At 40.4% G+C, this 14,743-nt stretch overlaps 1 protein-coding gene across 5 annotated transcripts in view; it reads left to right on the top strand.

Annotated features, from left to right (window-relative positions):
• GBF1 (golgi brefeldin A resistant guanine nucleotide exchange factor 1) overlaps positions 1-14,743 on the top strand; it is a 109,916-nt gene that overhangs the window by 49,096 nt on the left and 46,077 nt on the right. The window contains exon 1 of one of the 5 annotated variants that reach the window (XM_055720780.1): positions 5,772-5,838. The exons of the other annotated variants lie outside the window; for them this stretch is intronic. Coding sequence (XP_055576755.1) covers positions 5,787-5,838 — 52 coding nt within the window. The 5' untranslated portion in view covers positions 5,772-5,786. Of the gene's footprint in view, positions 1-5,771; positions 5,839-14,743 lie in introns of those variants that run through there. 5 annotated transcript variants of the gene reach the window in all.

The raw sequence follows: 14,743 nt of genomic DNA on the forward strand, positions 1-14,743 counted from the left end.
TGTTCCAATTTTCCAGGGAAACTTTCTCCCATCTGTGGGTTAACCCTTTCGCCGCTTTTCTTTTTGCCTCTTCAGCATTTTAGGAAATTTCAGTGAGCAGTTTCTGAGACCAGGGAAGCTGGAAGAAGACTTAGATCTCAGTGGTCATATTGGGGAAGAGTAAGATTAAATAAGGTTGGGTGTTGATGGGATGTACATAGGAGATTATTATTATTTAGTTAGTTTCTTCAAAACAATTAAGACACTTTTATTTCTGCAAACTTGTTATACAGTCCCTTCACACCTCTTTTTTTGTCCTATGCTAGTAACAGATCTAAACCAAACTTAAGTTGCTGCCAAGTAGTCTGTAGGTGCGGCTTACCTAAGGCTGTGGTAACTGCCATACTTTTCCAAGGTTGTCACCCCAGTAAAGCTGCATTCATCTTAGGAGTTTTGCCATTCTGTCTTCTAGGCTTAAATTAGATTTTTAAGGGAGATGGTACAGATGCTGTATTGACCAGGGGTAAAGGCTTGCCCTGCCCCGTGCCCCGCCCCCCCCCCCCCCCCCCCCCCCTTTTTAAGCATGCTGTTGTGCTGGGAGTGAGGGTTTCTTTCCTGTTTGTGGAAGAAATCTACTTGTAGGTATATTCTTGTTTGTTTTGCAATCATTTGTTAAGAGACATATTATAGTGTGGAATAAATGTGTTTGACTTTATTTCTCTGCATGAGAAAAGCATGTCTAGAATTATATTTTTGAGTTGTCAGTGTGTCCTGATGTAAAAGCAGGAAGCTTCCCATCAGTGTGCTGGTACAAAATGAACCTGCTGACTTCCTCTCAAGGGAATGTATTTTATGTTTCTAGATTTAAAATCCGAAAGTTACTGTGTTAAACAACCCTAGCTTATAATGTCTAGTAATAAAGTGATTCCAAATCATGCAACAGTGTTGAATCATATTTTACACCATTCTTTGAAAAAAAGTTGTCACACGTGGAAAATAATGCATACTCAGCACTGCCCACAGTAATCATTGTGAAGCAGAGGGTGAATAAGATACTCTGCTGTAGAGGGGACATGGTACTTGTAGCACATTGTCTTCAGCTGCTCTTTCTCTTTGGCCATATTAAATTATGTTGTGGCTTCCTTTGCCCACTGCTGCTCTTTTCACTCATTTCTCTATTTGGATTCTTTTTGTGCTGTGATTCAGTCCTTCACAGAGCAGGAAAATGACATCTTCAGACTGTCTGCTGCCAGATCACAACAGCAGTTTCAATTGGAAACTTAAAAGCTGAAGCAGGTGCTGGAAACTCTATTCTCCCTTTGGTCTGATTCATTGAGCGCCAGCCTTCAGCTGAGGAATGGGGAAAGGAGGAGAATTGATTTTGTGACTGAAATCTTGGACTGATTAATATTTGCAGTGCTTCAAACAGTACTGTGAAGGCTCCATAAATTAACTCTGAACTTAGTGGAGCTTGAGGTGGTTGCGGTGCCACTGGGGGAATTGTTTTAAGTCTGAAGTTGTGACTCAGGACCAAGGTGCTTATCTGCAGCAGATGCCATGTCTTTCTAAGAGAAGACAGGAGGAACATACTCTTGTTTCTGCTAGTTTTCTGGAAGTCCCCAGATTTGGTAAACTGTGGGTTTGGTTTTTGGTGGTGGTTTTTGGTGGTTTTTTTTCCAGTTCAGTTACAGCCTGAGTGTGCAGCTTCTGTTAGAAGACTGATTCAGAAAATTGTGAATGTTTTCTAGGGATAGTTCTGGAATGAGCTCCTGCTTTGTATTTATTATTGCTGCTACTGACCAGTAGATGATCTGGGAAGGGTAGCTCTTCACTCGGTGAATGTTAGAGTGGCTACATTCATAATGTACAATGTCAGAGGGGTATTTTGTGCCTGGTAAGCACAAGTCAGAATTGGAATAATTTTAGTAGGAAGAGACCTCTGGAGGTCATCTGCTCCAATTCCCTGCTGAAAGCAGGACCAGCTTGGAAGTGAGATTGTGTTTAGGGTTAGAGCCAGCTGAATTTCAAATATCTCCAGGGATGGAGCACCAACAGCTTCTCTGAGCAAACTGTTACAGTGTTTGACCACCCTTCTTTAGAAAACGTCTTTCACAATATCTACTTGGCATTTCCCTTGTTGCAGCTTGTGTCCACTGCATCTCATACTCTTCTGCATTCTTCCATTGCTTTATTCCTATTAGAAGAGACTCTTTTCCTAAAAGCATAAGGTAATATGAGAATGAAGAGACATTCTGGCATGTTTGGACCAGAGTAGAGATTTTTTTCATGTGCTGTTTTGGAGAAAAGGCACAATGAGCACTTCTGCTATGTGCTTTTTCAAGGGATAGCGTCGATTCAGATGCAGCCTTGTAAGACCTGGAGTTTCTTGACCCGTAGTGTGTAACAGTAGTAACAGTTGTGGTACAACAGCAGGCACTGAGTCTTGAATAAGACTCTCAGTTGAATTTAGGTGTTTTGTTCCAAACCTTGGTCTAGAAATTGCAGTAGGCTGAGTGCAGGGCATTTACTTTTCCCGTTTATCACTCAGCATTGACAGGTAGATGCAGTGCTAGGAGGAGAAAAGCCCACAGCTGCTTAAGGGGTGTCTAAGGAATTCTTTTTGTAGTGCTGAATGGGCATGAGAGATTAAAGTATTTTGAAAGGTTTATCTTCAGACAGTGCTTAGTTATTAGCCTTAACTTTTTGGAAACCTAATTGAGATGTTATGAACCAAAACTTTTTTGTAGAAGCCTTATATTCTCATGTCTCGATAGTCTGGACCAAGACTTATATGTAGGTGTTTTCAGATGAAATGCTAGCTTGTGTGTAATTTCCACTTATTATTGGAGAGCAATGAAAGAGTTAAAGTGAAACATCAGTTAGCTATTTTTTTTAACCACCCTTAACAGGAATAACTTCTGCTTCTGCTCATCACTGATCCTCTTGTCTGTTGCCTTTTTTTTTTTTTTTTTTTTTTTTAGTTAAAAACATTCTTTTTAATTCAGTGTGATAAAACATCCGTTATTTGTAAGTTGATTGAGCATAAAGTATTTCATTATAAAATGGTCATCCATCACTGGAGGCTGCAAAAAACATTAACTGTGCACTTTTGGCTGGAATGCAGCTTCTCCAGAATAATGCAGCTTCTGTGTAAAGCATGCAGCATAAAAAAATCAACTGTTCAGGAAAACAGGTGCTCGCCTTGCTCTCTCAGAGCTTTGGGATTTCATCCCAAGTTTTTGGAAGGGCCCTCAAAGTCCTTCTGTTACCTAGAGTCACTTTCTGGTTTTAAGCACTGGCCTCAAAGCTGAACAAAATGCTGCTCTGTGTCAAGTGGTTTCATTCTGACAAGGCCGTGAGAATTGACTAGCTGTTTAACCATTGTTATGTGGTTAAATGATGTACATTTTCTTCCCCTTATTCATTAGCTCCTCTGAAAGTTACATTGCATTTTGTTTTTTTCCATAAAGCTCCTTAACACTGCCACCCCAAAAGTGAGCGGTCAGGCCAAGTTGTTTCTAGATGTGACTCCATTATGTCCCTGTTAATTTCCTCGATAGTTCACAGATTGGACCAGTGGGTTTCTGTGTAATAGATTATAAAGATTATTTTGATCTTAACTTGGGTTGTACAGTGCTTGTCATACTTCCATAACTTAAATATGAACTTGAGAAATAGCTTCATTCACCAAGAGTCTTAGTTAACTTTTGGTTTTGGGAAAACCTGGGATGATAGGGCAGGAAGCCTTTATTGGATTGGTGTTACTGTGAGCTGGGGTTTTTTTTTTAGATTATTTCCAGGTAATCTAATGGCACAGCACTTAAAAGGCCAAATGTGTCCCCTTTTCATATGAGGAATTGACACAGAGATGAAGTGACTTGCCCAGGAGCATGAAGGGCAGATGAGTGGCAGAGGCTGGAAAGTAGGCTGTTTTACCTATCTGTGATCAAGGACCTTGCTACTATCCAATGCTCAGTTTATTTGCATATCTGTTTATATCCTGTCAGAGCAAATTCTGTAGGTCTAGGCTTGAAAATCAAAAGGAAATTCTGTCTTTGCCTTTTTAACAGGTCTTGGGAACAAATGCTGTTGAAGTATAATGGTTCCATGTCAGAGGTCATGGTAGCAGAAATGCCGGGGCCGAGAGGTTAAAGCAGAGTTGTGTCCACTGACCTGTTCAGTGTGTGTTGTGTATTTCAGTTGGAGAGTCGGGCTGCGTTGTGCCCTAAGGGAAGGAGAGAGGGATTGTAGAAGGCTACATACGTGTGTGAACTGGGGGCTGGTTTGAATAAACAGGCCTGCTCATCTGCGTGAGTTGGAGTTTTGTGCTGTGCTGTCACTTTTAGATCGCTCTTGCTGGACAGCATGCAGTGATGGCCTTTATAATGGTAGGACAGGATCACTCAGTTGAGCTCCTAAAGCACTCTGGTGGTTTATTGTGTCATAAGCACATACTAGATCAAAACCTTTAGCAATAGATTAAAATAGATCTATTTGGCACTTTCTTAGAGACTTTAACCAGTATTCTTTTTCTAAGATGCAGTGCTAGTGGCCTGTATGCCAAGGAGTTAATCATACTTCTGATACAAGCCTGCTGTTCAGAATGCCGGTTACCTGTCTTCCGTTAAATGACTGCTTCAGAGAAGCTGATGCAATAGGGAGCAGGACTATGGGGTGGCTAATGTCAAGCCATACTGTACCTGAATCTTTATTTGGTGTTTGTAGTCTTCCCGGGAGAGATATGAGCTGTCAGTATACACGTGGACTCTTTCTGCCGTGAAAAACTTTGTCTAAATTGGGAGCATTAAGGATGTGAGCAGAAGAGTGTTGGCCAAAGGTGTTGCAGAGGGAGCTTTGGCTCAGCATGGTGCTTCAGAGTATCATGTTGCCTTCTGGAAATAAATAGTTGCATTCATAGGCTACCTGTACTTGTGTGCATTCTGAAAGGGTAGCGTAAGTAGGATTTGTAGCATTGTTTAGACCTCCTGACAGAAATCACATCAAAATCCTGGATAAGTTTATAGAACTGTGTAGAGCACAATAGGAAATCCGAAAATCCTGAAGTTCTTTAATTCCTGTCACATAAGTTTCTTCAGACAGTGCAAGTGGAACAGAATCAATAATATTTAACCTTACAGGCTGCAAGAAAAAAGTCTTCATGGCAAGTTTTCTTGACCAAAACAATCTAGCTTTGGTATAAGAATGCCAATTATGGGCCTTGCCCACAAAGACCAACTCTTACTGGGGGAAGAGCTAGTTCAGATTGAACCTCAAATGGCACAAAGTCTTGCTGCTTGGGAGAGGAATCATTCTGAACTACCTGTACATTTTTTCTGGTATATTTTGCAGAAAAATAGATATTTTTCTCTTTAACTATGTATATAGATCCTCTTGAGTCTGGAGGAGCGGGGAGAATAGAAATCAAAACATAGTTTTCAACCTCTCACCTGTTAATGAACTTTGCTCTTCCCTTTGAGATGGTGCTTTGACCATAGAAATTAATGGGGTTTGTTAGTGGAGGCTGAATTACTGTCCTTACATTCAGATGTGGTGAAGTATAATGCTTAGGTTTCCAACTGGTACAGAAAGCAACTGATTATTTCTCTCTCCAGGCTGCAATAAGGGCAGCTAGCTTTTTATGAATGTGTGGAATCCCTTCATTTCTTCGCAGAGATTTTTAGGTCATTTTGACTCTTCACAGACATTTTATTGTTTTACAGCTGATGCATGATTCCAGGACATGGGAAAAAAAATAATCATGAAGTTGGAGACTGATGTAATACTGTTTCCATGATGCCCATCTTCAGATGGTGATTGCTGAAGTTGAAGCAATCGCAGACCTTTTCAGTTGCAAAAACGGTAAATGAGTGTTAAATCTCAGGCTTCTGCTTCCCTTCCGTGTGCCATCAGCACCTTGTATCAGTAGATTGCTCCAGCACATAGAAGTATGAAGAAATTAATTTATTTCCCCAGTCCATTCTCAAGAACATAATATTCACTTGTTTTCATCATTCTAGGAATTGAGCTGCCTTTTAATGGAGGCAGTCTGAATTTCTCCTTGTGTGTGTGCATGGATTACAGACAGCTTCAACTGTTGCTGTGAGAAAAAAAAAAAAAAAAAAAAGTTGCTTGATATTTCTACTGTTGTAGTGTCTTAAGGGAACAGGTGAAGTTACTGCCACCAGACCAGTCTCTTCTCCCTTTTGCTTCTGTTCTTTTTTCACTCCTGTAGGTCTGAAACTAGTATTCCCACAGTGTTTCGCACCCTACCATGCCCAGGGCTCCCATTTTGCGTCTGTGGTAATTTGGTGTGTTGGTTCTTGAGCTCTGGGCAGTTGTGTTTTGCCATTAGCACTTGGGAATTTTACTTTCTTGTAATAACATGGTGAAGCACAGTGTCTCCTAGATTAGGTTGGATAGAAAAATTTGTGTAAATCATAACAGTAAGGTATGTTAAACCTTTGAGAGATATTTGTCATTAAAAGATTCTCTTTCCTCTTGGGCCATCAGGGTTTTCTTCATTTTGTTCTTTGGGTTTTGTCTCTCTCTGTTGCTTTTTAGACTCTCTGGCAACACAAGAAATGTCTTGGCTTGTTTGGGATTTGTTGTTCTTCAATTTTCTTGTTAATTTTTCCCCTTGGCACTTACGGGCTTCCCTTGAGGAAGAGGTAAACAGAACGGGGTAACATCCAGACAGCTAATTGATGATAAAACTGTAATCTTTTTCTCTAGCCTTTTAGAAGTAGTGAGGCTTTCCTTTTCACAATATGGTGAATTTGCAATGAGAGAGCTATTCATAGCATGGTAGACACACAAAGCTGTGGAGAATTACTGTGCTTTAAAATACCGGGGAAGAAGTTTTAATTTCTCCTGGGCTTTTAAATTGCCTACTTAGTTTGGGCCTGGTACCGTGCAAGACGTGTAAAATATCATAGTGAAGCAAGTCCAGTGACTGAATAGAGTTCTGTAGAGTATCACAACCTAATTGCTCTTCCTTCAACATGTGCCAATTTCTTTTAGAGAGGAAAAAAGTGCTTAAACTTGGCATACATCAAACTGGTGCTGTCAGTAAGATGGACGGATCAGTCCATCCTCTGGACTTGGCGGTGTGCAACGCAGTTCCCTGTAGGTTTCATTTAGCCTAGTCGGCCTTGTTAGAGTGGCCATGCTCTCTTTCTCGTATTAGGACGGAACCTTGGGAAACCTGGCTCTAATTCACAACAGCAGCAAGATCAATAACTATCAACGTTTGGTCAAGGGCAGATGAATTTGTCATGGGATGACTGGTTTTTGCTTTGGTTTAGTTTGGTTTAGTAATTTCATTTAGAGTTGAATGTCATTGGATCAGAGGAGTGCCCATGGGTTCCGAAGTTCAGAGCTGGTACAGGTTCATCCCAAGAACTGGCTATTGTCATGTGCATGGTGATTTTCTGTAAGAAAACTTTCAAAACAATTTCAGCTGGTTCTAAACAGAGGCAAAGGGTGAATCTTGCCTGCATTTCACTTACCCTGTTGTTATGCAATTTATTTCTTTATTTAAAGAATAGTGTTAGACTTCCGGTTACCTGTGAAACTCATCGCAATTTAACTTACCGAAGGACTTTTTCCTTGTAGGTGTATGGGAAGGTTGATTTCTCTTCCTTGGAAGTTGTTCAGACCTTTGTGTTAAGTAACTTCCACCCATGGGGAAAAAACACTTCTTCACAAAGGGGCAGGATTTCAGTTTTTGTAGAGCTATTGAGGAGTTCAGTTTTTTGGAGTAGGATTAAGTGCCATTACGACTGTCACTAACAATTTTGAACTTGCATCTGTCTAAAAAAGCCACAAAAGTAGTTGTATATTCCAGAACCTATCAGAGGCTCAGGTCAGCAATATTCCCCCATCTCCTTTCCCTGAGAGCAGTCACCCCCTCTATAACAGATCAAAATTTAAGTAATTCTGAATTTGCATATGTGGCTTTACAAACAATGGGTCTTGATCTAATCTTTTTCTGGAATGTGCTAGCATAATCAGGTGTTGCTCTAGCGCTCATCCTCTAGTATGACATAGGAGGAAGGGCTTCTAGAAAACAAGGATGGATTAGCATTGAAATTACACTTAAAGGTAGATGGGTATTACTGTTCACACTGGCCATAAACACACTCATGGGATAACAATTTGGAAACAGTAGGCTTTTACTGTGTAGAGTTAATTGATTTGTTGCCTTTGATCAGAGCAGTTGTGTCCTTTTAGAGGTATTCAGGTCACAGGGCAGGAGGAAATACTCTAGGATTTGTACCAAGGTCTTCACCTGACAACCTTCAGCCTTACTATGCCAAATTAACTCTCAGTTCACTTTAAGAGCTATTCTTGGTTTGAAGCAGAGACTTTTGAATATAATCTCTGACTAATATCTGTCAACTATAGCTCAGAAAAACGTTTGTCAAGGTGCTATTATTCCAATCTCTACTGTCTCCTCGGTGCTAAGAAATAAGAGCAGAATTAAACAACTTTAAATTTTGAAGGTGCTGTCCCAACAACTTAAGTTTTTTTCTTCGCTCTGCCATCTGTATGACTGGTATTAAAAATTCAAGTGGTGAGCAGTTGTGTCTGTGCTTTTAAGTCCATCTGCATAGAAACCATGAAAGCTTGCACTTTGCGTAGCTTGATGCTTCCTGTTGATGGTATCTTTTTCCTTGTGAATGGAGTGAGTATCTCCCACTTCTCCCAATATCACTCCCTCTGAAACAGAATACTACAACTAGGTGAAAAGTGCTTGCAATAACAGTGGAAACACAGCTGGAGTTTTGAGAGTAATTTTGGCTGAAGATACTCTAGCAAGTACCTGCTTATGAAAAAATGCCCAGAGATTTCTAACGGGCAGTCAGCACAGCTTAATTTGAAGCATGACATCAGATGAAATCCCTGGTAACTAATGGCTAACACTGGTGGGACTGTCAGTGCTCTTGCTTCACCAGTAGATGCAGGAGTTGGTATTTCAGTTGAGTTTATGCCGCCTTGCCCAGAGGATATCAAGAGTCAAATGCTCAGTATGCATTCTGTCATCCTTCCCCAAAATAAAAATCTCAATTCTGAGGGGCGCTTGAGAACTTGGCAGTATGGAACAATGATTTGTTAAAGTCATGTTTAATGAAAGGGAGATAAACACATGAAGCTGAAGTGTGACAAATGAAAGCATTTGTGCCATTGTAATGAAATTAGGCAAACAGAACAGGCTTGACAGCTCTGGGTTCCCCCTGTCAAACTGCATTTGTAATTCTAGCCTTGCATTCATGTGTGGCTGTGAATGGCACTGTTTTGCTCTTGATATGGTGGGCCTGGGCCCCTGAATGACCACTTTAATTCACAGGGAATTAGCTTTGAAGAGTATATTTTACAGGCATACCAAAAAGGCTTGCAGTTAATTCTTACTTCTCCTTCGTTGGCTTGAATATCCTTAATTTTGGATCTGTGTTTATTTCTACCATATGTAAACCTTTCGTTAACACTTACTATAGTGCAGTATAGATTTCAGAGATACACAGAGCTTGCTTCCACACATCCCCATAGTGAGCTTGTATGCTGTGTTGTGCAGTCCCAGCAGTCTTTTGAAAATAACTTGCAGTATTTATGTGTTCTGGAAACTAGAGTGTAGGCTCCTGGCTCCTCAGCTTCTCCCTAGCTGTCAGAATCCAGTTCTCTTCATCTATTAAATAGTTTAGATTGGGATAAGACAATTATATTTTTGGGTACCTATAGGTAATGTCAGGTGGCTGCTCTTTTTGATGACTTCTTACTTATCAAGTTAGTGGACATTGCCATCATTATTTGCAGGAAGTTGGACTAGAGATTTCTCTGATCACATTAGCCGCTAAGTCAGACTATGTAAGTAGTAATCTCTTCTCATTTCAGATAAGATCATCTCTGGAAACGTGCTTTATGTTGCAAGGGCTGGTCTAAACCTTGGAGAAAAACAAGACCAGAACAACAAAAACCCTGTGGGGGGAGAAATGACAGAGGGTTCTTTTCACTTGAAACCTTGACTGTACCAGGACTGTGCGGAGGGAAACGTGTTCAGGAACAAATGAATGCAGATCATGTGGTTTAGCTTTTTTACACTTGTTAGTCTACATTAACTGGCCGTTAGTGAACTGGAGTTAAATGTTGGACTAAACTTCCTAGCTAGAAGAAGTCAGGGCATGTCTTTCATTGCAGGTGCAGGGTGGCATGTGTTCTGCTCAGTCTGGAGAATTTGTTTTCAGAGTGGTGAAATATGTGCCTCCTCTGCACATCAACTGTAGAGCTGCTGAAGTTGTAGTTTTGCCAAGGGACCTAGAACCAATATGCGTGTGCTTCTCTGTGGCATTACCTAATTGACTCTATGTAAAGCAAATTCAAGGTCTGCATATTTTTAGAGGAACAAGTTACTGTAGTTCTGTTGGCTAGGTTTGTTAATCTCTAACCAACAGATAATCACAGGACTAAGTCAAAGGAATTCCTCTCTTCCCTGTGAACATGCATTTTGATCTGGGTGAGAGTAAGCCAGCAGTTAAGACTTCAGAAATGTTTTTGAAAAACTGAAGAGTATGGCTACTCAATACTTACTTATAGATAGTTTTAAAGGGCAAATACAGTTTTGCCCTTTTTCCTTGTAACTTTTCTTCTCTCTAACTTGCTGAGAGAGACTGAAAGAACTTCTTCCCCTTGCATGAAAAGACAAAATGTTTTGGTGTTTGGTAGGTGAACTGAGAATAAAGCACATGAAGTCACATAGGCCAGAAAGGCAGTTTTTTCAGGAAGTGTTTTTGAGGATGAGACAGGAAGTACTTGCTGGTACCTCAGTTTTCTGTGGCATAAACTCATTTATCTCCTAAGCAGGAATGCTGAAGAGCTGGATTTCTGCTCTGTTACAGTGTTACCTTTATCATCTTCTCACCTTAAGAAGAAAAGAGAATGCTTTTTCAGTGTACAGTTCAGTACATAAGCAGGGAACGTAACAGCACATGCTTGAAGCATTGCTCTTGTCTGAGCCCATCTGCATTGGAGAAGTGCGTGGGATACAGTTGAGACAGCCTTTCTGAAGGCTGGGCGTCAAAGGCCAACAGCTGCTGCATAAGAGGAGTCCAGGTCATGTGGTTTGAGTTGCAGTTGCCTGTCCTGGGGACAAATGATGTTGAAATAACTTGTCATAAACAATTTTTTCTCGTTCATTTACTCTGATTCGGAACGCATAGCCGATCCTGATAAGAGTCATTCAGGAGTGAAGAGTTGAACTGCCAGAGAAAGCAGCTTATGTGAGCGTTTTAGATCAGGAATGTGCCAACAGTGTGCTAACAATAAGAAACCTCTTCCGAAGGGGACCTGCTCCTGTACCTCAGGAGAAGGGGGCCGCCGGAGGTCTGGTGCAGCTTATTTGCTGAAGTGCCAGAATGGCTGGACAGGATTGCTGAAATGGGAGTTAGGTGCTTAAATGTGAATTAGTTGTTTAAATATCTTTATAGACATGTGTGTCTAAGTGCAAATAATCCATAGGATGAGTGAAGGAAAGCACAGTGTTCTCAAAGGAATTCCATCCTCATATTGCAATTGCCAGCCTGAAGAGTTGGGTTTCTGGTACACTAAAGATATTCTTTGCTTTCTTCTCTATCTTCATGCACTGTTTTGGGCTAGCCGAGCGGTTTTGAGTGTAGGGCTGGTTCTGGTCTCTGCTTTCCTGAAATTCTGTTGAAGGAACCTATGTGAAAAGAATGGGAAGTGGTCTCTCCAGCTGGCCTCCAGAGCAGCCCAGGCTCTTCTTGTAGGACTAAACAATGTTTTAATATATTTTCTCCCTAGCTTTGAGTAGATTGAAAAGGAAGGCTGGTTTTAGCAATCCCTAGTGACATTTTGATCTCCTTGTGGACACTTGTTCAGTTTTTCCTCTTGCAATACCCTTATGCTGAGGTCATGCTTGCAGGGCTCGTGAGATTTGGGGTTTGGTTTGTTTTTTCCCCAGACTTGAAAGCAGTAACCAAAGCAGAACACCATCCCCTGTTTTCTAGGTCAAACACTGAGAAATGTCTCTTGCTAGGAAATATACTTGGAGAAACACCTCTATCAGCAATTTGCAAGTCTTTCACTGGTTATGGTTTCCTCACTGGTAATGCCTGAACCTGAATCTTGCAGAGCAGGAACCAGAATGGTGAAAAATCAGAGCTTCTTTTTTTGGAAAGCTTTTAGAAAAGTTCAACTATGTACTTCCAAACACTCAATATTTATTTTATATAGCCCTTGTTTTGGCAAAGGAATTCTTAAAGTTGTAATAGATTTTGCTGCCCTTTCTGAGGTTCTTAGATACTTTCAGGAGAGCATAGCATTGCTGGTTACAGTTAGGTGCCAAGAAAGAGCAAGACCTTATCTAGTGTCTCTTTCATGAAGTTTAAGGTGCTGGGCAGAACAATTCTGTTTGAAGACTATGGTCCTACCTTGCCAAAGTGTTGTGAAGAGAGTGTTATTCAGTTCCTGCTGTTCTGTGCTCTAAATTAAACTTGAGCTCTGGTAGTAAAAGCGCAAAGTGCACCTTGCAGTTGTTGATCTGAAATGGCTGGCAGGTTGGTTCTGGATACTGCCATGTTCAGTATATAAGGCTATGAAAACCTTTTGGGGAACGAGCTTCTGAATTAACTTCACTGAGCTCAACGGGATTGAGTTAAAAGAGAAGGATTGCTCTTTGACTTACTGACTTGTTTGCAAAATTTTTACTTTGTTTAAAAACTTCCAAGTAGCTTTAGTGCCACTTTCAGATGCTGAACTGGTAACTCCGGCCAACGAGAGTAATCTGCTTCAAGACGGGATATAGCAAGTATAGCTACATTATTACTGTTTTTCCATGCTCCCATCTTCCTGTTAAAGCAAGCACTGCTACCAAGATTGAGCTCTTCCTTGAAGAGGGAGCTGGTGACCCTTATAAGTCCTTAATGCCTGCAAATGCTGCTGGTAAGAAGAGCTCATTGCAATAATTGAATGAATACTCCTCAGATGCAGTTAGCAGTGTGATTGGTGTTTCACTGAAATTCAGATCTTTCAGACAGTATTCCTTTAATGGGTAAGTCTTGCACTAAAAACACTCTCTCCTTTAGTATATTTTTAATTTTATTTTTAATTTTTTTTTGATAACGCAGCACCAGCTATCCAGTCTGAAACAGTTTTACAGCATACACAGTCACTTTCAGAGAGCTTAATGTAAAATGCTGTGTTACCATAAAAGCTAGAGTCTGAACATCAGGGAAGCTGGCCAGAATTGCTGTGTAATCAACAGTATGTGTCTAAGTTAAATCCTAATTATGACAAGCCATTTTGTGATCTTCGTGGAAGTTGGGAATTTTAGTTAGACTGCAAGGGAATCTAGTCTTTAGCCACATCAAGATTCACAAATTTAATCAAAATTAAAATATGAAACAGTCCCCACTCTTGTAAAGAAAATGTCTATTTGTTGTCCTGAAAATGGATTAATGGAAAGTGTTGTCACCTACATATCCTCTGCTAGCAAGCCTGTCTTCCATTATCTCTTTCCATCAGTGCAGCTAGGTACATCTGCTGAAGTCCCATTTTTCTTAGTAATCAAGGTGCAGCTTTTCCATCCTGGGCTCACTAGATTGAAGGAGGCTGGAGGAATTGACAGGATTGTGGTAGTGCTAACTGTCCTATAGAAGAGATCAGGTTTGGGGAAGAAGAGTTTGTGTGCTGAACCCTTGTAGTCTTACTATATGTAATGTTGCCCAAGTGCTTGTAACCAGACAAGTGTTTATAAAGCACACTTAAATAAACATTGATGAAAGCATGTCTTATGATCCTCTGCATTTCCATGAGCTATTGAGAGGTGACACAATTGTAATGTCACACCAGGATATTATCTGACAAATTGGGGGAGTTGTTCCTAAGCCAAAAAGATTGAATCATCACGTTCCTTTTAACCTCTCAGAAGTTAGTGGCATTGGCCTGATTTGAACTGATCACTGAAATGTAAGAGACTGCATAATGATTCCCAAAGTTAATTTTCAGTTGCAGTTTTGCTTTAGTCAACAGCAAAACTATTGCACTTTGATGTTGTTCTCAGTGGTCTTAACTATTTAAAACACCACCACCCCTCCCCCCACATTATTCTTTCTCCTTTGTTTCGTCACCATAATTTCTCACAGTTCTGTTAACATGCTTTCTGATAGGCTTTTTATTTTGATACTTAAGGGTTTTCAATAGAAACTGTGATAAAACAGAATTCTGCTTGACTTAGAATCAGAAAGGTTTGGGTTATCTTTTTAAAAGTAAAATAATTGAGTTGTATCAGTAGATAGAAAAGCAGCAGCTTGTCTAAGGACTCAGGGATTACAGGCTTTTTTCTCCCCCACCTCAAAGAAGCTCGTATGACAGATAACTGCAATACTGGATAATCAAGAATATAAATGCCAGTGTTCCTGTGACACTGTTAGCCATTAGACTTGTTAGCTTTTACTAGGAATAAAATGTAGGTTTTAGCAATTTGAGCCAAGTGTTTGTACTTCAATAATTCTGGTCTCAGCGTTATCCACGTTAATTTTAATACATTCTTCTTTGCCTGCATACTGACTGTATTCTGGTTGCCTTTACTTGCTTTTTAGTGCTTTGTCCTCAGGCCTCCTCTTATCCTGATTCCTTGTGTTTGGTGTGTTTTGGTGTTTTGTTTTGTTCTGGGGTTTGGGGGGATTTTATATTTTGTCACTTTCCCTAGGTCTGGCTATTCTTTTCTGTATTTCCTTTTCATTCCAAAAGC

The sequence above is a fragment of the Falco cherrug genome, chromosome 9 (assembly GCF_023634085.1).
Source record: "Falco cherrug isolate bFalChe1 chromosome 9, bFalChe1.pri, whole genome shotgun sequence".
Classification (NCBI taxonomy): Eukaryota; Metazoa; Chordata; class Aves; order Falconiformes; family Falconidae; genus Falco; species Falco cherrug.